A 25964-nucleotide genomic window follows, 5' to 3' on the forward strand; every position below is an offset into this window, starting at 1 on the left:
AAGGACAGGATGTTTTGAAATACTTTTCTGAGTGGTATGTCTCTGGGAAACGGCAGAAATTTAATACCCGAGTGTCCTCACGTATGAGGTTTCCGACATTGTTCCCAATTACATTTTGGAACATTAGTGAGTTAAATGACTTGAGTCTACCAAGGATGCAGAATTCTATAGAGGTGTGGCATAGGAGACTAAAATGTCTTCTAGGTGGGGAGGGTACTAACTTGTCAGTCTTATTGTCCACTTTGGTTAAAGAAAAGGACCGTATTGATGAGTTACGAGTAAGGATGCCAACAGGTTACGTACCTTCACCCAAAAAGAGGAAACTCATTCTAAGAAGTGAGCAGTTTCACAATGTGATTTCACATAGGGAGGACTATTCCCCAGTAGAGTTTGTGAGGGTTATTTCTAAACTTTTGAAAATGTGAGTGAACGTTCTTACACTGTGTTGTCACTAGAGGGTTTTACCAGTAATTCATTGCATACGTACTTTAACTAACATGGCTGACGGGATGTACAGTACGTTGATCTCCTCTCCTCATACCTATTATATATTATTTAGAGGCTAACTTGATGACAGTACGATCTATGTGTGGTTGCATTTCCAGTTTATGACACTTCCACTTTATGAGGATGCTTTATTATACTTGTGTGGTTTTTGCTAAGTGGCTGATCATGCAAATGGACTCTGGCTCTGTATATGTTGCTGATGATAATTACTTTGATGATAATTACTTGAAGGGCGTAGTATTCTGAGTAACGCTACGATCTGTGGCTTGCAGTGCTTCACATGAATACTTTATGTTCTCAATGTCGGCGTTTTGGCTTCAGTTGTTTTAAACTGTCGGGAGTTTGAGTTCTCAGTGTTCTGGTGTCGGTTATGTGATTGTCGGTTATCTGAACATTCGGTCTTGTGAAGTAGACCCATGTAAGTATATATGTATATGTATGTATGTATATATATATATATATATATATATATATATATATATATATATATATATACATATATATATATATATATATAGATAGATATGCGTGTGTGTGTTTTATATATATATATATATATATATATATATATATATATCTGTATACGGGTCTACTTCAAATCATGGAAGTTGCAGAACATCGAACCACACATGGTTAAAGACCGAATGATCAAAATTCTGCAACATTGAACATGAAATTTAAAAAAAATTAAAATGAAAACATCTTATTTTACATTTTTGCAGGAGGGAAAGCCTCCTGCACCCCCCACACCCCCTGCTATTTAAACATACCAACGCCAAGATCACACTACAGCGAGGAAAATGATAAATTTCCCATTCCGCGCTGTATGGCTATCTCCATTCAAATCATTCCATGTTGCAGAACTTTTATCATCTGATCTTCGACTTTGTGTGATTCAATGTTCTGAAACTTTAATTATTTGAAGTAGGCCCATATATATATATATATATATATATATATATATATATATATATATATATATATATATATACAAAAGTATATATTAGATGCCTCTCCTTCCCTCAGCCTCTGTTTAGACTGACCAGTTTACACTATGGACTGGAGCCACTAACCTGTGGACACAATTGTTGAGGCCTTTGTGGGCAAGTTGATAAAGGTGTCCTAATCTAATGCTGTCTGCTCCTGATCTCAGGGATTTTTTTCATACATCTTAACTTCCCCTGAGGAGCAGGTACAGTGATGTAAGTATACATGGGCAATTCCCACCATTATGTATTAATGTATTAATCTTGGTCTTCCCCTCTCGGTATCCACATCAACCTTTGAGGCTCTAATACTGTTGTCTAACCACCACTAGAGAGTGGTATGGTGTAGTAAAAACCCATATAATCCTCACAAGACAGGTACACTGACTATTAGTCACTTTGAACCTATCCACCTAGTCACCTCTCGTTGTTCAAAGTTGCTCATCTGCTCCAGGTTGCCAGCAGCATGATGTGGGCCAAGTAATCATGTGATGCATTTGTGATATACATTCACGATAAAATTCAGAAAGAAGGAAGATTGTGCTATAGTATAAAATTACCAGGGTTGAGTCTGGAACATTTATAAAAGCAATGAACTTAGTTAAATGAACTACAGTTTGCACTTTACTTTTAATGATACTGTGCAATGCTTCATTACAGCCTGTCCAAATCATCTGCTAAGTATGGTCCATCTGTACAAACTAAATGTTAAACTAAGGAATCTTCCTTACATTACTCCTTCGATTAAGAATATGATGTCATTCAAATGTCACTTTTAGTCAGAAAATTAGCAAAAAAGCACACTGCTGGTGTCATGAAATACAGGAAAGAAAGGAGAAAGCAAAAGCTACCTGTACTTACTGGAAAACAAATCTACTGCCAAGAACAACTGCATGTTAATTTTCATAATAATAATAATATTAATAATAATGCTGTTCCATAATGGACAATTGGGACACTTGTCATGCTGAAGATGATGCACAGCCTTAACATTTCCTCCTTCAGTGTCTCAGGAGTTGATGTAAAAGTTTCCAGTAACTGATTAAATTTATTATTAATAGCAGTAGAAGTCTGACTTCCATGCATATTCCATCTTGGTCAAAAACAAGACAAACTGGGATGTCTTTACAGGATCAAAACATTCCACTGTGTGAGACCAAGCATTGCAGCAAAGTACTCACTTCCTTTGCTGTTTTACTCAGTATACATTCTCATAAACATGTAGTCATCATTAATACCTAATTGTGGATTAGGATGTAAATTTTGCAAACTTGCTACAGGTCTTCATAAAAAATATCCCATTGCTTTTCATGATGTAATATAAACTGGCTTGGATTTCAACATTGCCTGTGTTCTGTACAGCTAAACTTTGCTTGTAGCAGAGTCATCTATGTGACCTGGTGTCTGACAATTGGAAGCACGCTGATTTGGCATGAGCTTCAGCTGGTAATCTGATTCCATACCCTACTGTTTGTCTCCTATGTATCTCCAAGTAAAAACAATAAATATGGAGATGCATGCTACTCAAACAATGGATGCAAGCTTCTTTAGGACAATTTTCCCTTTAGTCAGAAAAATCTCCCCTTTAGTCTAGGTCAAGGTTTGAGTCCACCTTCAGATTTATCTACTGTTGAGCAAGTCTCTTAATCAGACAGCCCTGATTTATACGGGCATTATGCCACACTTAACATGCTTCCAAAGTCCTGTGCTTTCTCCATATCAAACTCCTCCTTTGCTACTGCTGTTTCAAACTCCCTGTACTTTTCAAAATTGCTACCACTGTTTCCATACATAAAGTAAGCTGCTGTTGTCTCATTCTGTACATACATAAGCAAAATCTGCTGTCTGTGTACCAAAACATCTCCAAGCTGTGATTCGTGATTCCAATGACTGGGGCACTCAAGGGAACACACAGATTAATGGGGAGCACATTTCCCTGTGTGCCCCCTAGCACACTAATGATGATGGCATTGCTTCTAAGCACAGCTTTTTGACAGACAGAGGCTGTACAGGAACATGATAGGGAGATGCCATCTCCACAGTCCACAAACAAACTCCAGTAAAAACCCATCATCACAGTCTACCAAAGTTCATAAATCTAAAAGCTAAATGTTGCAGCATTCCAAGAGTGGGCTTGTTAAATGTTTGAGGCCTGTAATTGCAGTCCTCATAAACAGTGAATTGCAAGTGCATTGGCAAATTCTACCAACTCTGAAATTGTACAAACAAAGAGTATTCCCCCTACTGGAAGTGTAATTGTGCTGCTGTTGCTGTACATAAGGAGAAGGGGTGTGGTGATCCCCACATTGTGGGGTGTTTGAAAATTATAAGTTGTTTTCAGAATGTGCTTTTATTCTATTTGCATCATAGTTTATTTCTTGAGGTGTCAAAAATTACATTATCAGGTCTTGCAGTTCGATAAGCCATCTGAGAGTATGCATTGCTGAAAGCTATCGCTAGCAAAAGTGGGGAGAGGATAGCTCAAAGGTTATACAAGACTCCTGTTGGATACTTTTTGACAAAAGGAAGAGAATGGTTTTATCCTGTCAAATGTTTTGGGTATATACAACTAGCATGTAGGCTTGTGGGAGGCAGTGATAAGTGACTTCCAAAAATGAAACTGTTATTAAGAGCCTTACTGGGACTCTGTTACAGAAGGTGCTCATTTTATGTTTGCTGGCTGACCAGGCATTGTGTGGGGACAGAGTAGTGGATGCCAGTTCCAATACGTTTGCACCCTACCTCTCTGCCATCTGGGAGAAATATGCTATGCTGCCATGTTTATTCCTGCTAAAAGCTTATGCTAGACATTTAACAAAGGCAAACAAGCATTGTTCCAGTTTAATCATTAGAAATCTATATTTTATTGTGACTCGCCATTCAGGAAGTTATTGCCTCACAGTCATGATATATGTAGTGAACTAAAACAGAAATAAGAAAACTGGCTAACACAGTTGTGTATTTTAAACCATAAGTTTTGTTGTTTCATCTCTCTAATGTACCCTTTAATAATTTCTGGCACCTTTACCCCTGTTTGTTTGATAAAAGGTATTGCATGGAGTTCCCTGTGACATGTATTATTAGGTTTTCATAATGACATTTGCTGCTGCTGTTTGTTTCAGGTTGAACCGAACACAAAGCTGTTTCCTGCAGTCTTCGTACTACCATTCAGCCAGAACATGATTCAGTTTGAACTGGGCAAGTTGAAGGTAAATTATTATTTTTTTTTTTTTTTTTTGCTTTTAGGGTTTTCAAGAATGGAGTGTACAAGATTAGAAAAACATGACATAAATCCTGATTGAATCTAGGAAACATTACAAATGTTCCTGATCACTCAATAAGGAGATGTATGTTGACAAAAGGGATAACTTGTGCAATTATCATTTCTGTTGTATAAAGCAGGAGCAGTAAAGACTTAGTAAGATGACAGCTGTGTTTTATCAGTATTCATTTTCATCACATAAATGATTAAAATGACAGTTTCACTTCCACCTAAACCAATTACTGACATTTGAATTTCATCACAATGAAAACAATGTATCTAACTGCCTTTTTTGTCATACCAGTTCAGTTTTATGTGAGAAAAATTGTTGTCAAATAAGAGGAATTCAGAATTTCAGACGAGTAAATTATGTATTTTACCTTTAGTATATGTTTGGCCTCCTGGTCACCATTCATTTGCAATAGTGTATTCCTCATAATTATGTATTTATTTAAAGTGTTTTGAAAAACTTTGTGTGTGTTTGTATGTATGTATATGTATATATATATATATATATATATATATATATATATATATATATATATATAGCAGCAAAGGGTGATTTAGGTACTGTGATGTATTTTTCCATGTTACTTATAATATATTAGGACCATTCTTTAGTAAAAAATCTATGTAATTTTTTTCTTAAAGCATGGCGCAAATACATTTTCAAAATATCCAGTGATATCAGGTTAAGGCTAATGTGGAGATGTGTTCATAAGAGTACAATGGACACATTCCCTGCATGTGTGATGGTACATCCATTTAAGTCTATGAATGCATCTCCACATTAACCCTAAACTGACATTACTGGTCAGAAACGTTAACAGATATTGGGGTAGGAAAATACAATTTTCTGTGTATTGTAATAAATAATAGGGACTTTTTAAAATATGACTGACCTTGGGAAAAGTGAATCATGGCTTGATTGGCAGCTGTATGCTATGGTGCATAATGTTAAGTTGAATGAGTGTTTCAAATCATTTTGTTTAACTGTAGTAAAACACGGATCCAGGAGGAGTGATTTTGATGTTCATGGCAGCAGGCTATTGTAATAAGTCTTATAAATTTTGTTAACAATGAATTAGATAGCAGTGTTATATTTACTTGGAAGCAAAGCTATTGTAGGTGATCCTTGTTCTAACTAGCCGAGATGAATGCTTTTATCAAGTGACATGCTTCTTTCAGGGTGAAAGGAAATATGATATTGTCTAATACCAGAATAGGTTTGTTTTTTTTTTTTTTTTTTTTTTTTGTCTAGTAATTCTGGAACATGAGATTCTGGTCTAGAGACAATCCTGGGTATTTGAAGTGTTTGTTGATACGAGTTGTAAATTGTTGACTTTGATGTGCTAGTCAAAGAAAGCTTAACTGACTTTTTAGATTGAAATTAAAGATTGTTGTGACTTTGATTTTGTTGGAATTTAGCAGAAATGTCATGCTTGGCAGTAATCATGTTGCAACCATTCTCAAGTTGCCTTTTTTTAAAGTGGAGGGAAAGATGTTAGATGTGTAAATTATTGTGTCATATGTAGTCATTATTATGTGGAAGAGAGATACCTTTGTGGGAAGCTGTTTAAGAAGATGGAAAATAGAAGAGGACATGCACTGATCCCAGTGAGGTATTCTTGGGAGAGCGAGATGAATGAACTGAGGATGAAGCTGCTATTTTTTTAAACTTTTTGACAAGTAATATTTATTTATTTATTTTACATTTGTTTACCAGGAAAGTCCGACTATACACAAGCCCTTTTCAGCAGAGGCCCAAAGAGAAAAGCTCCACATCAAACAATAGATACAACAGTAACACATTACATTTACAGATATACATATGCATTGTTGTACAGGCTTAATACAGGAATATATCATGTTTTTAGGGACAGGCAAATAATGAGCGCACAGAATAGTAACACATATTTACCTAGTGGGTGATATATAAACATAAGTATACTGAGACGTTATTACCAGATGAAAGTTTCACTTAACAAGAGTATAACAATGTCAGGTTGCAGCTTGATCCACAAATAAACATCCTTAGTTAAGTATAAGATATAATATACACTTATGTAGCAGTGCAAGTGAGATGGCAATGTCATTGCAAGGTAAAAGAGAGTAATACAGCTTATAGGATGAGTGAGTAGAGTTATGAGGTTCTTAAGGTTAGGAGATAGGTGCTAGGGAGGGAGAGTAATCATAAACCAAAAGAGAAATGTGAAATCATGCCTGTGCTTCAAGGTACTCTAGAACCTTTTTTTATATTCTACTACGTTGAATGCTTTGTTTAGGTCTAGAAAGATAAGTGCTGTAATGTTGCCAGACTCTATACCAAGACTGATATCATCCAGAGTACAGTTATGGTATTATGATATTATGGCCAGTCCAGAAGTCTTCATGGTTTCTGATCAGCAAACTACATTTTTGAGTATAGTTTGATAATAACGTATGTATGTATATATATATATATATATATATATATATATCACACACACACACACACACACACACACACACACACACACACACACACACACACACAGACATGTATGACTTTCCCTAAAAATGTATCTAACATTTGGAACTCTGAAATTGTTCAAAAGTCAGAGATGGATTTGGGATTGGTACTTTTAGGAAATGTTTTTTGTTAAGGAGCTTTTCCAGATGCACAACGTAGTGCTTCATGGTATTTCAAGCCAATAGGTCTGAAGAAAAGCTTTTATGTGAGAACCAATCTTTCTGTGTTCACTTTAGTAGTACATTTGGGGGGGGGTAACTCGATCTGGATTTCATTCTGAATTTAACTGGATGCTATTTGCTGCCGGTAGACGGTTCCCTTTGGTAATGGCTTAGCCTGATTGTAGCTACTAGCTGTTTCTGTTCCATCTGTTTTTCTCATTCACAAACAAAATGTCAAGTTGTGGAAGCCAGGAACATTGCAGTTTTATTTAATATTCCTACCAATCATTTTAAAGATCTTGAAACTGGCTCAGTTCTTCAAGTCATTCTTAATAAGATTGGTAGTTTTATGTTTACTTTAGCTCTTTATATAAGCACATTGTATTTAATACACACTTTAAGACATTCTAAATACATTAATTCCAGGATAGTTGTAGTGCTTGAAGTAAACGGGTTACTACAAAGATAAATTTCTTCTCCCAGTGGATGCTTAGAATGCAGCTGTTTCTTAAATACCATTCAGGAGCTTAAAGTGGGTGTGACATTTTACCCCACAAAGTGCAAAAAATACACTGCCTTACTGGCATATGGGTAATAGTACCCTGCTACCCTCCCTCTGTGAGGCCGTCAAAGCTCAGAACTCTCCACTGCATGTGTGTGTGTGTGTGTGTGTGTGTGTGTGTGTGTGTGTGTGTGTGTGTGTGTGTGTGTGTGTGTGTGTACAATATCACTGATTTTTTTTCAGTGGACACAATATTCATGGACACATATGTGTCTGTTGTGGGAAGCAGTAAACAAATGATTAGCATGTCATTATCTTTCAAAAGTAAGGTATAAACTAATCAAAAAACATCCAAATCCTTAGAACCTCTAAGGACCTGGCTGCCCCACATCCCAGACTGGATAAGTGGATCTTGACGTGAACTTAGAGGTGACTTCTGCCCTGAAACCCCATCTATGCTACAAGCAACCCTGTTCAAATGTATGCACAGAATATGTGTGTGTGAAGGGCTAATTACCAGGCAGAACCAGGACAACTCCACACTCACAAACATGACCCTTTTAGTTTTCATGTGCTACAGCCAGAGAAATATCTCTTGGGATACTGCTTCTCTCTCTGGGTGATATCAGCTTTAAAGATCAGATAAGAAACTCCTTTTGGGATTTCGTTCCTAGCTCTGCATTTTTCTGTCAGTGCTTCATTGATGTATTCTACTGATTTGCTTATTTTTTTTCTTTCGTGCTTAAAATATGTATGTACTTTTAGTGAGATTTCTGTTACAGTAGAAGACTTATACTGTTTATTTTAAGCTTTTTTTGAAAGTTTTGACAGGAAAACTCACTGTTGCAATTTTTTTCTTTGGGACTACGATGATTTGAGGTTGTTTGTCACACTTTCAGCGTTTTAGATTTTTTTTTGTTTCAATTGGGTTTTGGATGCCGTTTTGTTTGTGAAACATTTCTGTCTGGAATTTTTCTTAAGCTGATATTTAATTCCTTCTCTAAGGTTTGGATCAATTATTATTTAATGTGATTGAGTAGATTTATAACTTTTTAAATGAATTTCCCATTTGAATTGTGATTTTGGAACCATTTTGTTTGTGACATTATGTAAGGTATAATAAAAAGAGACCAAAGACCCTTCACTTGGTGGGGCAGCAGTCTCTAACTGGTTTCCAACCTGAGATGGTGGCTATGGATAGAGCCATGGTTCAGGCAGTTGGTTATGGAGTGCATACCAGGGGTTATAGCAACACTGGTGCTGGCACCCCCAGTCAGTGTGCTAAGTATACCCCTTTTGAAAGGGGTCCTGTGTCTGAGGACTCTAACTTGCCTGTGTTGCATTATTTGGTTTCCTCTGATGACGAACAGATACAGGGACCTAAAGAGATGATGTTATGTGATCCTATCTCGCCTACATTCTGAATGATGGGTTCGGAGCCGATCCCTCGGCTCCGACTCGGCACGCTTATGCCAAAGAGCGAAGTCTCTTATTGGCTGAGCTTACTATATCCCAGGATGCACCACTACCAGTCCCCCATATCTCGTTTGCCGCTTCCCTGCGAAGACGTGGTCTCGAGCTGGCTGGGCTGAGTAGTTTTTATTAACTAACTTTCTGTCAGTTTTTTGCTGTTTTTGCTAACAAAAGCTGTTTTAACGGCTATCGCTAACTTTGTGTACGATTTGGATTGGAAAATTGTTGTGTGTGATTGGGTTGAGTTTGTTTTCGGCCCCCCTCCATCCAGGGCCTTTCCGGACTGTCAACCTTCAATACAGGGTCTCTAGTAATACTTTAGTTAGTTTAGAGTTCCCTATACTTTTTTCAGGAAGTGTTACATTAAGCTATTACTGTAAGCTTAGCTTTATTATCAGTAAAATTTAGTTGTTTACTTTTCTGTGTAAGTGACTAGAATTGTGTAACATCATGTCTCAAACCCCTAGGCCTTCGGGCTTTAAAAAATGTTCGAAATGCGGGTTTAAAATGTCTATCACAGACGATCATTCGCTCTGTGTATATTGTCTCGGGGCAAAGCACTTGCAGGAGTCATGCAGTGTATGTCACGCTTTTTCCTCAAGGGTCCTCCAGGAGAGGAAAAATAAATTGATTCTTAAGGGGTTAGTTAAACCTTCCTTTGAAGAAGCCTTGGCATCCTCTCCGGCTCCGGCCAAAAAGAAAAGGGCTTCGGTTCCGACCAGTCCGTCGGATCCGACTGCCAAGAAACTTAGGCAGGCCTCTCCTTCGGCTCCAAAGACTTCGGAGCCGAGGTTGGAACGGTCTGCCTCGATGCCACCAGTATCGACTCCTCTGGCTTCGGAGCCGATGGCTGGGGCATCGAGGCGGGTCACCTTCGTCGGCTCCGCTGCTCTCGGAGCCGACAAGGGTCGCCCGCTCAGACACTTCCTCCTCGGCGCCGAAGTCTACCTCGGCACCGATGGAATCTGCTGTGAGTATTCCCTCGGCGCCGATACTCATCGAGTCGCCTCGGAGCCGGTCCCCTAGCCCCTTGGGGCCGTTGGAGAGGCCTTCTCGAACCCGTTCTGTCTCCTCTCGGTCTTCGAGGATGTCGGATTCTGATATAGACAGGGTGCTCCAAAGACTGTTCCAGTCCCCAGTCTTCCAAAAATTTGTTTCGGTTCCGACCCAGCTGGTTTCGGAGCCGATGACCTTGGCCCACCCCATTGCCATTCCTCCTCCGACTGCTTCGGCTCCGTCGGAGCAGGTGCTGTTGGAGCCGGTGGAGATCTCAGGGTCGGCTCCGACCCTTACTCCAACCCGGGCCTTCGGGTCCGAGTTTGGTACGCGGACTTCTTCGGCTGGACCCGGGGGTGATGTTTCGGGACCTATGCTTTCGGTTCCGAGCCTCCCCCTCGGTGCTTCGGCTGCGGGACTTCCGTCGGCTATCACGGCTCCGGAGTCCGGACACTCCCAGGATTCTGGGGGTCCGGCTTTCAGGGCCATGAGGAGTGCCTTGGCCAAGTCCTCTTCGGCCATCTCCCCGGTTTTACCAGCACCTTCCCTGGGCGTGGAGACTGGGTCTTTGGCAGTTCCCCTGTCCGTAGCCAGCGGAGCCCCGAGGCCTGAGGTTACCCCCAGTGGGGGTTCCCCTCCTCCTGAGGGTTCTTCGGAGTTGTCTTCAGAGGAACCCCCAAGGAAGAGATCGTGCAAGAGGAAGCACGTGGACTCCCCCGAGTCTATTACATCGGACACTGATATGGATGATGCAGAGGGGTCCCCGAAGTCGTCCTCGGATGATGTCTCATTTGCAGACATCTTAGAGATCCTCAAGCAACGAGGCGGCTGGATATCCAAACCCCCCTCTGCTGACGAGTCAGTGCTCCTCAAGGCCTTTGGGGCTCAGCCCTCCGCCTCCTGGGTGTCTCCGCCCTTCGATGAGCTTCTGGATTTAGTTTGTCGAAGGGCGTGGGAACATCCAGATACCGTGGAACCAGTCCTTTCTCGTCCAAATAAATTTTTATCTGCACCCCCGAGAAGGAGTTCCTTACTAAAGGCGTGGCTGTAGATGCCATGGTGGTGGCATCTGCTACACAACAGGACGTGGCAGAGGCTTCAACGTCCATCCATCCTCCTAATAAGGAGTCTAGGAGTATGGATAGGTACGGGAAGCGCACCCTGACTTCAGCGGCCTTTACTTTAAGGTCTCTGAATTACTTGGCACATTTTACCAGGCTTCAGAGGGATCTGGTCAAGGAGTTGTCAGATTCCCTCTCGGGTAACCTACCTGAGCAGCTAGCCCAGTCGGTTAGCTCTCAGTTGGCTATCCTTACGTCAATTTCTAACTCGTCCATGAGGCTCATTTCCTATGCGGCCGAAGGGGCGGGTAGAGCGGCAGGCACAGGCGTGGCTCTACGTAGACAAGCCTGGCTCCGCTTGTGTCAGTTTGCGGAGGCCTTCAAGTCTTCCTTCGCCGACGCTCCCTTTGATGGGTCCTCATTGTTTGGACCCAAGGTGAAAGACACCCTTACCCGCTGTGAGCAAGAGGGAAAACGTTATCTGCCGTAGGGGCCCGTTATTCCACTCCCTTTCGGCCTTACCCCAAGGCCAAAGGAGGGGAAAATGTGGTTCGAAAATCTCGCAAGTTTTTCGCCCAACAGAAGGAAGATTCCCGTCCAGAGGCAGAGGGCGGGAAAATTTTTCAGGGAGACGCCGTCCCAGAGGCGGCAGAGGGCCCCGCAATTCTGGAGACCGCGAGTCCTTTCGTGGCTCTTCAGCCTCCCACACGACATGAGGGATTGCCCGGCTGTGCTGCTCGAGCCAGTCGGGTGTCATTTTGCCAAGCACCTAAAAGCCTGGGAGTCAATCACTCAGGACAGATGGGTGCTTCGGATCATTGCCGGAGGTTACACCATCCCATTCAAAGACTCACCCCTCCGTCCAAGAGAATCCCGGACCCACCACCCAGTCAAAGGGAAATAGTAGCCGCAGAAGCTTTAAAGCTGCTAGAAAAAGGAGTCATCCAACCGGTCCCCACAGACCAGATCGGATCAGGAAATTACTCCAGGTTCTTTTTAGTGCCAAAAAAGACAGGGGACCTGAGACCAATATTGGATCTCAGCAGACCGAACCAATCCGTCACGAAATCCAGATTCCGAATGGTCACGTTACAATCCATTCTCCCGTTGTTGGAGAAGGATGTTTGGATGTGCTCCATAGACCTCAAGGACGCCTATTATCACATACCGATACATCAGGCGTCCAGAAGGTATCTGCGCTTCAGCCTGGGAGTCAGTCATTACCAATTTTGTGCTCTGCCCTTTGGTCTCACCACAGCCCCCAGGGTGTTCACCAAGTGTTTGGCAGTAGTGACGGCTCACCTGAGAAGTCTTGGATTCCAAGTGTTTCCCTATCTCGACGACTGGCTCCTGACTGCCACCACCAGGCATCTACTAATGGACAACCTCAAAGCCACCATCTCCTGGGTGTTTCCCTAGGGATTACATTCAATTGGTCAAAGTCTGTCTTGCTGCCCTCTCAACGCATAAAGTTTATAGGAGCAGAGATAGACTCAAGATTGATGCGCGTCTTTCTTCCTGCCGAAAGGATCCGAACTTTACAGGGCCAAGTTCAAGCTCTGATCTCGAGATCCAAAGCCCCAGCCAGGATGGTCCTACAGGTTTTAGGCTCAATGTCTGCCACGGTTCTTTTAGTTCCTCTAGCAAGATTACACATGAGGATTCTTCAGTGGCTCTTGTCAACTCAATGGTCCTTTCAGGATCTTCCCTCAATCATCACATCATGATTACGGACATATGCAAAAGGGACCTTCGCTGGTGGCTTCAGACATCCAACTTGGATCAGGGAAAACCCTTTGTTCTCCCCCCTCCGGTGGTTACCCTGACGACAGATGCCTCCCAGATAGGGTGGGGGGGGCATTGTCTGGGCAGGCTAGTTCAGGGCTCTTGGCTTCCGGAAGAAGCTCCTCTCCACATCAACGTGTTGGAGATGAGGGCTGTACTTCTATCCCTACAGGCCTTACACAAGTTTCTTCCTCAGGGCATCATCGCCATCCACACAGACAACATGTCGGTGGTTTGGTATCTGAACAAACAAGGAGGGACCAGATCGTATCCCCTTTGCAGAGAGGCCATGAGAGTGTGGGAATGGGCTGTAGCTACCAACCGCTTCTTGGTAGCGACCCACATCCCGGAAAGTCAAATGTATTGGCGGACAAATTAAGCAGGACAATTCTCTCTCCTCACGAATGGTCTCTAAACCGCACAGTAGCAGCCCAGGTTTTCAAGAGATGGGGACGCCGTGCTGCGACCTATTTGCAACTCCACAAAACACCAAGTGCCGAAGGTTCTTCTCCTTGATTCCACATCAGGAAGTACCAGCCATGGATGCTCTAGCACAACCTTGGCCAACAGGGCTACTTTATGCCTTTCCTCCAATTCCACTCCTTCCCAAAGTTATTCAAAAAGCTTCTCAACTAGGGTCTTCAATGATTCTGATTGCCCCATACTGGCCTCGTCAGATATGGTTTCCTTACCTGAAAAAGCATGCAGTGGACGATCCGTGGACCTTAGACCTGATCCCGGATTTGCTAATCCATCAGTCGGGACATTGGCATCAGTCCCTTCAATCTCTGAAATTGACAGCTTGGCTCCTCCACTTCCAACCTTAGTTAGAAGTCACACACTAGACCCGAAGTAGTTCACATTTTATCTTCGCCCACAAACCCACCACTAACAAATTGTACCTCAGTAAGTGGAAGAGGTTTGCTATCTGGGCTCAACTCAAGGGCTTAGACCCTATCACTGCTCCTGTCCCAGAGGTTTTGAAATTCTTAACATCCCTGTTTAATCAGGGATCTTCTGTCTCAACTATTAAAGTTCAACTAGCTGCTATCTCTAAATTCCATGAATCCACGGATCCTCCTTTGATGAGCAACAGACTATGCAAAACGTTCATTAAAGGTGCGAGTCTGTTAAGACCACCAGTTTTTCATCCTGCACCTCCGTGGGATCTTGATTTGGTACTTGGCGCATTAACATCTCCCCTTTTGAGCCGGCTGCTACATGCGAATTAAAATATCTGTCTTGGAAAACGGCATTCTTAGTGGCTATTACTTCTGCAAGAAGAGTCTCAGAGCTTCAAGCCCTGTCTATTAAACCACCGTACTTGATTTTTCACAAGGATAGAGTATCACTTAGGCCTAATCCATCCTTTGTCCCAAAGGTCTGCTCTAGTTTCTGTCTTCAACAATCTCTAGAACTACCAGTTTTCTTTCCAAAATTCTCTAATGAAGCAGAATACACTCTCCATAAATTGGATGTTCACAGGCAATTACGCTTCTATTTAGACAGGACTCAGCAACTTCGTAAGTCAGACCAGTTGTTTGTGTCCTTCTCAGATAATAAATTGGGCCAAACCATCACAAAAGCTACAATCTCAAAATGGATCAGAGATTGCATAACTCAGGCCTATTCTTCCTTGAATAAACATCTTACATCATCTATCAAAGCTCATTCTACCAGAGCTATGGCTACTTCTATAGCCTTTCATTCCAAGCTCGCTATATCGGAAATTTGTGCAGCGGCTACTTGGTCCAACCCGCACACTTTCATTTCCCACTACAAATTGGATGTGGCATCTAAAGGACGAGCATCATTTGGTTCCACGGTACTCAGGAGTGTTTTCCAGTGAGCCACCCAGGATTCAGGTGCTAGGACGCTGTCCCATCATTCAGAATGTAGGCGAGATAGGATCACATAACATCTTTTAGTTATGTACTCACCATAACTTCAGATGTTTGGGATCCATCTCGCTACATTCCTGATACCCACCCTCCTTCCCCTGCCTTGCAGATCAGAAGAGATTGAACGGTTTTGAGTTCAACTGTTTTTATCTTGTTTCATCTGACGATGTTATATAAGCAGGGTATGCGTGTGTGCATGTATGCGGACAAACTAGATCTGGGGGACTGGTAGTGGTGCATCCTGGGATATAGTAAGCTCAGCCAATAAGAGACTTCGCTCTTTGGCATAAGCGTGCCGAGTCGGAGCCGAGGGATCGGCTCCGAACCCATCATTCAGAATGTAGGCGAGATGGATCCCAAACATCTGAAGTTATGGTGAGTACATAACTAAAAGTTTTGTTTCCCCTCCGGCATTGGGTGTGTCATCTAGAAAGCTTGTATTTTTCTTCTGTTCACTGAGGCTTTGCTTAAGGAAGAGTTTAAGAAATTTAGGGCATGCTTGGTCTCACCTGGCCTCCAAGCCATTTTGTTTGCAGACCCTGCTTCAGGTCTCCAGTGATGTTTGCTTATTAGAAGACGATGTCTTCTTTTTACCCATTCCTTAACTAGACAGGTGCCTAGAATTTCAGGGAAAGAATTTGGCACAATCCAGCATGGTAACTTTTTAATTTTTTAAAAGTTTTTAACAGGCAGTGTTTTATGTGGAAGTTTGTGTAGAGATGCATATATGGTCTAGATGAGTTTGCTACATCACTGCCTGCAGAGCAAAAGGTCTGTGCTAAAGATATTGTTTCCAATGTTTCTCAAGTCAAGACCTTGGAGAGGCTGATACTTTTTCTAGAAGTTCATAATTGTCAGTGGTGATCAGGAGGTCTGCTGAAGTACTCTTCCAGAATATTTCCGATGAGTTAAAAATGAGATTATGAATGCTGTTTATAAGCCTGATTGTGTGTTTGGTACAGTAGCTAATCAGATATTTAAACACTGGAATGACAAAGACAGTTTGATGTAAGAAGGATCAAAAATGTTTCATATTCCTCAGTTCTCCTCCTTCCTTAAACAAGATACCATTTGGTGGCCTAACCAGCAGAAGTCCCAGATAAACAAAATCCAAGGAAATAAAAGGAAATGGCTGGATGACAACTCCACCAAACCTAGCAATAAGGGTTTATTTCCTAGAAAGGATGCCCCCTTCCGACTTATGACTATTCCAAGACTGCACCCTTCTTTGTCAAATCTCCCTCTGGGTGCCTGGTCTCTCTTGTTAGCTCTCTAAAAGGCCATCAGTGGTTCCAACTTCCTTTCTTTCTTTCGGCTTTTCCCGGTTAACTAATGATGCAAAATATGTATTTGGCAGGGGTTTCAAATGGAAATGGTAAGATCTTCCACTTCCATTCAGGGGAGTAACCCCGATCCACTGGACCAGACATTATTATTTATTCCTATTCTCCAGCAAATGCTGGAATCAGGGATCATTGAACTAGTTCCTTCTTCTTAAAGAATAAGAGGTCTCTTCTCTAGTATTTTCTTGGTTCCCAATAAGAGCAGTCATAGAGACAAGTGTGGTACATTTCTTTTATGAATCTGTTTCTCAGCGTCCCCAGAGACAAGTGTGATACATTTCTTTTTTGAATATGTTTGTCAGGGTCCCCAATTCAAGATGCTCATTCTGAATATACTACTATGATGGAGCTTTAAAACAATTGGGAGAAATAATTAGCTTGTAGCAGGGAAGATTACTTATAGCTGGGGAGTGGAATTTGACTTGCAACAATGAGGATATATCAGGGGCCTAGTATAGACAATATAATAGAGGAGGGTAGATTTCAGAAGAAATTTGTGAAAATATTTGGTATAAAAGGCATGAATTCAGTAGTAGGAACTTGGAGAGAATTTGCATATTGTTCACCAAGGTACAATAACTAGACTAGACCTGAACATGTGTATTTAATTGATAACTTTGACCAACATCCAATAACTGTTTTGCACAAATAAATTGCAGGGTAATGAAGTAGAGATGAAACAATGGCACTTACTTACCTACCTGTTAAAAAAAGAAAAATTTAAGGAATGGGTAGTGGAAATTATCTGGGAGTTGTTAGGAATGATGGAAAGTACTCCAGAACTTATTACCAGTAAATGGACAAAATGAAAATGGAGTTTAAAAACGGGGTAGAAATAAAAGAAAAAGAGATCTGGGTAAGAAGTAGTAAGAATTATTTAGAGGGGCTAACAAAGGTTAGAGTATTACAGAATAGGGTGGATCTCACAGAACAAGAGGAGGTGTAACTGCAGAGTGCTAAAGAGAAAAATAGGGGAATACCTGGATACTATGCATGAGTTTAGAAAGATTGCTGTTAAGCAACAGTTTTTGATAACTCCAGAGCACAAAAACTTTTAGTACAATGACTTAGGCAACAAAAAAATAGAAAGGGTTGTTGACTATAACAAGAAAAATAACCAGTGCTTCTGTAGAGGTATTAGAGATATTTTGGAAACTTTATGAAAATGTGTATAAAGTTGAGAAGTGGGGAAATCAAGAAAAAGCACAAATGGAAATATTTATGGAAGACTTAAATATGCCAAGGTTAGAGGTAGATGAGGCTCAACAACTAAGATAGGAGGAGGTGAGATAAAAATGGTGAAGAATCACTTATCTGCAGAAAAGTCTCCAGAAGTAGATGGTATTCTGGTGGAAGTTTGGAAGCTGGAAGGGAAGAAAGTGATAAAGATCTGGAAGGTTACTTCCTAGAAAAAAAGAAGTGGTGGCTGTAATACCTAAAGAGAGTAAAGACCCATGTGATCTGGCTTTATATAGGCCCATTTCAGTTTTAAGCCATGATTATAAAGTGTTTATGTCTGTAATGGTTTCATGAATGGTAACAGTGATGAAAAAATTGAAAGATATGGACCGATGTGGTTTTGTGAAGTTGAAGCAAACATCTGACAATATTAAAAAAACAATGATGATCCAGAGAGAAGCAGAATGTAAGCAACTGCTGCTGTTATTGGTGGTTCTTGATGCAGGTAAAGCATTTGGCAGAGTAAGCTAGGTATGAGTAGGGGAAATGGAAGCATTTGCATTTTCTGATACAATAATAAAGTAATTAGAAAGATATATGAGACATCAGAGGCAAATATCAAAGTGAGAAAATTCTTCTCTGATAAGCTGGGTCTGAACAGGGGAACCAGCCAGGGGTGTCCTCTTTCCCGTTTGTTTGCATTATATTTAGAACCATTGGCAAAGAAAATAAGGGACTCGAAAATTCAAAGATATAATTGGCACAGTGTTCATGAAAAGTTGGCTTTATTTGCAGATGATATTATTTTTTACCTGATGGAACCAGAAAAGGACATCTCAGTGTTGTGGAATATTCTGAGACAGTTCTATTTTTTTTTCAGGATATAAAATTAAAAAAGATAAAAACAAGACTATAGTTATGGCTCAGCAATACCCATATTTATGAGAATATGATAAAATGAAGTCTTAGAGTGGGGATTAAAAGGCAGTTAAGGATATGTGGGAAGAGACTAAACAAAAAATAATAGAAAAACTGAGAAACTGGAAACTATTGCCTATGGATAAGGGTAGCAAAATAAAAGCAGTAAAATCTGTTTTATTCCCTTCAATTGTATACACGTCGGGCATATTTTTATCAACTGGAGGAAAAGTTGTGGATAATAATTAATAACGACTTGAAGGATTTTATTTGGTAGGGGAAGAGGATGAGAGTCAAGTGGGATAAGTTTATCTTGCCAATAGAACAAGGAGGCTTAAGATTACATGATTTGAAGGGGTATTTTAGAACTACACAGTTAAGGTTCTTATATATAACACAAGCTGACAGATGCAGTTCAAAATGGAAAAGGAAGATGATGATGATGAACCAGGAGAGTAATTTGAGACATAAGGAAAAACAGAGATTTTGGATGCAGATCCTTAAGGAGAATAACAACAGTCATACAGAATAATATTATATTCATAAAGTAGCAGAAAGTATATTAAGAACTAAGCCAACATGGGACTGGAGAAAGGAGATTCTGTTGATAGGGATAACTGCAATCAGCGGTACAGAAAGTAACAAGATTGAGCTGAAATGTATTGGAGAAAACTAGCAAAGGAACCCAGGTATTGAGAGGAGATAATTAGATAAGGAAATGTAACAGAATGGAAATACGCCAAGAAGACATTTGGATTGCAAGCTAGTGATTTCCTTCCCTATCAGGGATTGATATCAGAGTACAGACAAAGAGAAAGGGATAGGGAAATCCTGAATGAAAAGACATGCACTGGTTGAGTTTTTAGTTGAATGTGCAACAGAGGCTGCTCTTAAAAAATGGATAATTAGTAGTGTGTTTAAAATATTGCATGATAACTATAGGAGGACCAAAAGAGATTGGGAAGAGGGATTAGATATGCAATTCACAAAGAAACAATGCAATGATGTATGTATGGCTCCCAACAAAATCTAGAAGGTTTAGGATTTTTACCTGGAAGTGTTTGCATAGAAACTTGTATACCCTAAGCAGATTCCAAAGAATTTTTCTTCCGGTAGATGGCAAATGTTGGAGGTATAATGAGGAAGAAAGAGGTACCTGGGAGCATATGTTTTAGGAATGTTATGAGTTGGCAAACTTTAAAAATTCCCTACAGAGTACTCTGTCATAAATACTGTGGGGGCAAAGGAGTATAACAAAGAAATGATTTTTTGAATGGGGGTACATAACAAGGCCTTGTTAAGTTGAATTCTGGTGGCTGCCAAAAAAGCAATTACTAGAAAATGGAAATCAAAATCTAAACCACTATACTTAAAGTTGTGAATATTGTAACAGATATAAAAGAATAGGAAGTGGGATCTTTAGAAAAGGGTAGGAGTAAATTATTTTAAAAAACTGGAAATTGTGGGAACAGTACATGCAGAAAAAAATTTTTGGAGAAGGAATGAGGTTTAAGAGAAGGTAGGAATTGAACAATTTATGTAATGTTGCTTTCATTATATGATCAATAACAGTATATGTAATGTGTAATGTTAGTAAATGTGAACTTGTTGATATGCTTTTATTATTTTTATATAAATGTAAGTTTGCTTGTGTCACAAGTAATAATTCAATAAATGCATGTAAAAAACAGAGTGGAAACGGGAAAGAACTACAGGACCACCCAGGCAGAAGAGCTATAACACCCATCCTTGAGGGCATTATTACACTTAAAAAATGGTCCATATGAGTTATATAATTTTTTTTTTTAGTTTTAGAAGCTATGTATTTTGAAGGAAAGTAGTCTCCATACTTCAGTAAAAAGACAATTAAATATATGCAAATAAACTGTCAAACTCACTGCTTGTTGGTGGTCAGTTTATTGATGTTCGGATACTCAGATTATTGTCACTGGAAGGTTACTGGCATTTTGAGGTAGACTCAGAAAAGAGCTAGAAAGCGAATGTCTCCTTTTTTATCACTTTCTACCCCTTCTCTGAGTTGGTGCAGCTTTGAAGTTGGCATACGTATGTCCATCAAACAATTATTATTATTTAGCTGTGTTACAGAGAAATAATGTAATTTGTTAAGCTGTAAATACACCACTTGAAATTCAAAATGACATATCTTTCAATATTTATTTCCAGAACATTATGCCTATATCATCTGCCATGTTCATTAGTGAAAGGAAAAATACAGTACCACAGTGCCCACCTCGACTAGATGTCCAGATGCTTACACCAGTGGTATGGAGCAGGATGCCAAATGAGTTTTTACATGTTGATACTGGACGTGTCAGTGAACGCCATGGATGGATGATCGAATGCTTAGAGCCCCTTATTATGATGGCACTTAATATTCCAGAGGAAAATAGGTTGGTAAAATATAAGCTGCATATTGTTTGTTTTAGACATTGTATTATTTAATTGCTGCTGCTGGCCATGTTGTAAGACTCGGCATCAGATCTTCATCAGTCTGCAACAACTCAGGTAAAAGAAATTGTCTCCTTCTCATAATTGTTTTTATACTGGAGAATATTCACCATTGAATTAGTAGCTGTTTACAAGTCTAGAAGACATGAAAGCTGGATTTATTTTTATCATAATTCCAAGACATTGGCTTCTACCAGGGCAGTCTTAGTTTTGTTGAATGGTAGTTATAATGTAAGCAGTCATGATTGTAATAAAGCCATCCCACAGTATTTTTTTTCCCTTGCTGGCTTCATCACTATACTCCCCCGACACACACACACACACACACACACACACACACACACACACACATACACATACACACACAGCATGCCTGATGCACTTCCATGAAAAGTATGCAGTTCTGCAGATAACAAATCCATACATGTATTACAGTGACAGAACAATTTTGCTCTTGGTATATTTCTTGAAACTTACAGGTTCAATTATTTATCATGTTAGGTGTTCCTGCATTTTATAAAGAGATCTGAGTCTAGCTTGGTTCAATGGACACATCCAAAATGATATCCAGATATATCTATGATGAGGAACTAGAACATACTCAGGATACAAAGAGGAAACCCAACAGGACAGATTTTTAGATCCTGTTCATTAATGAAGGAACTATTTTAGTAGTTGGGTCTTACATTATCATTCCATTGTGTAAGGAAGGTTTCCATTGACATTACTAGGCCTACAGTTCCACTAAGGAATCATTATTTAAATATGTGTCAGTCAGATAGGAATAGCTGTCAGAAACAGGAACATCCTAGTCAGAACTTGCTGATAAAATGTTGATGGGTTAGATTTGGTCAGTAAGACAGAACACTGTGTCTTCTCGAAGAACATCATTCAAGGGGCTGTAACAGTTCTATTATGTTGATATTACTAGCACATGGCAATGTAGTGTTTAGGTTAGTTAATGTTTATGTCCAATAGCCTGAAGATGACTTTGTACTTAAGCATTGTTAGACATTAGTCCTTGGAATAGAGTAATCAAAACCTTATCACACAGATAAGAATGCATATCACCTGTCCTCACATGGTCAACTATACCAATGGAGTGAATTAATGAATAGATGATTGCTAATGATGGCTTGATGAATTGAGCATAGAACTAAGAATGTAATTTTTCATAGCAGTAATGCATAAAAATTAGGAAGTAAAATAACACTCTCTCAACAGATCGGAAAGTCTTGGTGGACAGCTGTTTGAAGTGGATACTAAGTAAAGAGAAGCACATTCTGTCTGCCTTCCCCAATTCATGGAACAGCAGCAAAGTCACCCTCATGTGCATTTCCCCAGAGACCAACTGAAACATGTTATATGACTCCATACTCACTTATATGTCCATAATTGTGCTGAGTAATTATCTAGACATTCAGTGCCACAAACTTAATCAGTTAGTATGAAACATGTGCATTTAGCTTCACTCAATTTTCTCCAACCTGAGTTCCTAAACATTGGCAGCAGTGGAAATTAACCAAGCCCATTTTAACTAATTATAACAAGGGACAACAAATAATAACTGAACATTGACAGAAAATGACAAATCGTACATTTGACAACAATAGCAGAGGATATTAAATTATCTAATTTGTCCTTTTCAGCAGGTGGGAATGATTGCTGACAGGCAGCTCCATTCAGCAAACAGATTTATTCTTCATCTCCAGCTTCTACCCTGTCTACCACAATGCACCATTCCTGTCTCAGCACCCCACATCTTGTTTACATCCAATAGCATTCAGACAGTATTCAACATTCCTAAAATTACTAGCTACATTATAAAGTTAACTTGAACTTTATTTAATTTTTTTTGTATTCTTACTATTTCCAGTTAGGGAGCGAGCCCTAACTGCCATATGTCTTTTGCAGGGATAAGTACATCTGTGGAGTTTACTCTTGTCTCATTGTGTTTTGGTTTTTCTCAGAAATTGTATGGTCTATTTCTTAGGGCTTGACTGTTGTTTAACTGAATAGACTTGCTGGTAGGGCTAGATGATTCTTACCCGAAAGCTATTTTAGGTACTGTTTTGTGTAGTTATGGAGAAGACCTCCAGCTTTTGAAAGTTCATCCACTACAGCCATAAAAACCCTTCCCAAGACATCCACAAGCTCTGTGTGGTGTACCTGGGGCTAGAAAATCTTAAGGACTCTTGTGACATCTTCAAGGCCTTCAGGATTAGCCTGATGTTCTGAGAAGGACAAAAAGAGAAGAAAGAAAAATATAAAAGCAGATCCAACTTCAGACAACATATCTTTCTCCTATAAGACTCTGAGGATGGAAGTCCATTCAGGCAAGTAAAGCCAACCTCCATGTCAGCCTTAGGTGGAATCCCACTCAACTGAAGTGTCTAAGGCTCTTTCCCAAGCTTCTCCCTTGGGTGCTACCCAGCCAGAGGTGTCCCTGGTTCAGACTGCTTCTTTAGGAAGAGATCATGATGCTTTTTCTTGGAGAAGGGGCTTTTGAGGTTCCTCAAATCTCATCCTACCTTGGCATTTCTAGCTAGGTCTGTCCGGAGGCCCTCCATGCCAACTGAGTGGAAGGCTTGATGCAGGTTTTGTGAAGGCTCAGAGTGATTTGGGTGTCCTTTTATCCTTCTCTGTCTTTAGGACCGATGGGGAAGGTTCAGTAGCATTAATATCGCAAACTCCCTCTGAGTCCCCGTTTTCAGCATAGAGAGTATTAGAGCTGACTGTTTTCCCAGTCTATTCTAAATCAGCATCAGGAAGTTTAGATCCTTCATCGCTGATGCTCTTGATTCTGTTACGTTCAATTCCCTTTTTCCTGACAGCAACAGTGTCTAAGGACGAAGTAGTCAACATTGAAGGCTCAGTATCATTACAGGCTGTCACTCCTTTGTGACTGTATTCCATATCTGAATGTTCTGCATTTGAACTTAATGGAGCTGAAACAGTTTCAAGGCTGGCTATGACTTCTAGCAGCTTCCCTTCATGCCAGAGTGCCTTTGACATTGATGTTTGTTTGGTGATGGTGTCATCATTTCTGACAGGCATGTCATCAAGAATACCTGGATAAAGCAATCCTGCTGCTGAAAAGGTCAGAGAGAGCATGCATTATTGGCTTTACCTCCACCCCTCAATACCCAACAGTTCTGAGCCTTGATCACTGACCATAAACTCCAGATTTAGAGCATTCCAAAAAGGCCACAGAAGACCCCAGCCATCAGGTTCAGACTCCTGTTTCAGCCATTTAGACAACTGTCTTCTGTATGTGCTCAGGTGGAAGATATGTAAAAGTCACAGTTGGAGCTGTAACAGAACCTGGTCTTTATAGGAGGCCATCTGGAGACTGTGAAAAATACTGTGAAGCTGCCTCAGGATAGGATACTTTCTCTACAACCAGCAGTGACCAACAGTTAATTCATCCTCCCCCCCCACCAACATGATTCACAAATTGAAAATGCAAACTAACACGAACTGGTAAAACACAAGATAGGATCCAAAGGCAGTTGCTGGCAGTATCCACGATATAAATAGATGACCACAAACGCTGATATCACTGACACTTAAATTGAACAAGAAGTAGAGTAAAGCGCTTTTTGTCTACTGACATCAGTAGACTTCTTCAGACTGATATAAAACAAGCTTACGCAAAAAGACTTATATAATGAATCAATAAAGCAATTAAAACAATTAATCAATTAAGCAAACAACTATTAGCGAATGGAATGTAGACAATTAGTTCATTGATTCTTGACCAGTAATAGTGAACTAAGACTAAAAATGAAGGTAAATATATATACCATTAAATAACATATAAGAACCTATTCACCACCCATATAAAATATACTTCATAGTGCATAAATCACGACACAGAATATACAGAATGTATACTGAATATATATAGAAATAAATAAGAGTTAATAATTAATAATAAAAATAGTATAAAAAAATATATAATTAAAACAACTTTGTAATGTTTTTAAACATTCTGTATGCATTAAAAGCATAATTACGTCATTTCATCTACCTATATGTGGCTGCTCAAATAAGTTGTAAGGTTACTTCAAGTAGTTACTGTACAAATAAAGAAATAAAGAAAAGAAAATTTACCTTACTAAGTTTTTCAGTTTTAACAAACAACTAATAGAACAAAAGTTGTTTAATCCTGGAACAGAGTAGGAATTCAATCTGATCTGCCACTTAAGTTCTAGTTCTTCCAAAAGTAAATGGGAAGGAGCTCCCCTCGGGTTATCTGTTATCTGATCGATAACTAAAAACTTAAAACTATGGTCACTGAATAAGCTAATATGTTTAGCTAAAGCGTTCTCTTGTTTGTTCTTACTTATTGCATACAGGTGTTCATATAAACGATCCCGGAGTCTACGTTCTGTCTTACCTATGTAGAATCCGGGACAGTTTTGGCATTGTGCCAAATAAACTACCATGCGAGAATTGCAGTTAGCCCTACATTTCAGGTCATACGTCTTACCATTTATATTAAACCTATTAGATTCTAAAATGTATTTGCACTTATTACAATTTTGGCACTTGAACGTGCCTGGTGTTCTTAACAATGCACATTGTTGTTGTTCGAGAATGGTTTTTAGGTTTTTGCCTCTCCTAAATACTGTAACAGGACGAACACCCATTTTACTATTCAGTGAAGAATTAGTCTTGAAAATATCCCAATTTTTCTTAACAATGTCAATAATATCGTAGCTGTTCACATTGTAAGTTAAAATTAATTTAGGACCTATACACTTAGCATCCGTGGCCACAACATTAGTTGGAATACTAGCTGAAAGTTGGGAAGTAATCAAGGTACCCTCTATTGCGATCTGTGATCGGTTGTTATGTAAGCATAAAATGGGTTTGTAGAACCCATTCTCTCTTTTACTTGTGA

The 25964-nt window shown here is 39.9% G+C and overlaps 1 protein-coding gene across 1 annotated transcript in view; it reads left to right on the top strand.

Moving 5' to 3' along the window:
- The window catches only part of LOC122794026 (ryanodine receptor 1-like), a 2146276-nt gene that overhangs the window by 964910 nt on the left and 1155402 nt on the right, over positions 1-25964 (top strand). Inside the window, 2 exon segments of the mRNA XM_044062140.1 lie at positions 4616-4702; positions 20771-20997. Coding sequence (XP_043918075.1) covers positions 4616-4702; positions 20771-20997 — 314 coding nt within the window.

Source organism: Protopterus annectens, chromosome 1.part0, assembly GCF_019279795.1.
Source record: "Protopterus annectens isolate FY-2018-M chromosome 1.part0, PAN1.0, whole genome shotgun sequence".
In the NCBI taxonomy this organism is placed as follows: Eukaryota; Metazoa; Chordata; order Ceratodontiformes; family Protopteridae; genus Protopterus; species Protopterus annectens.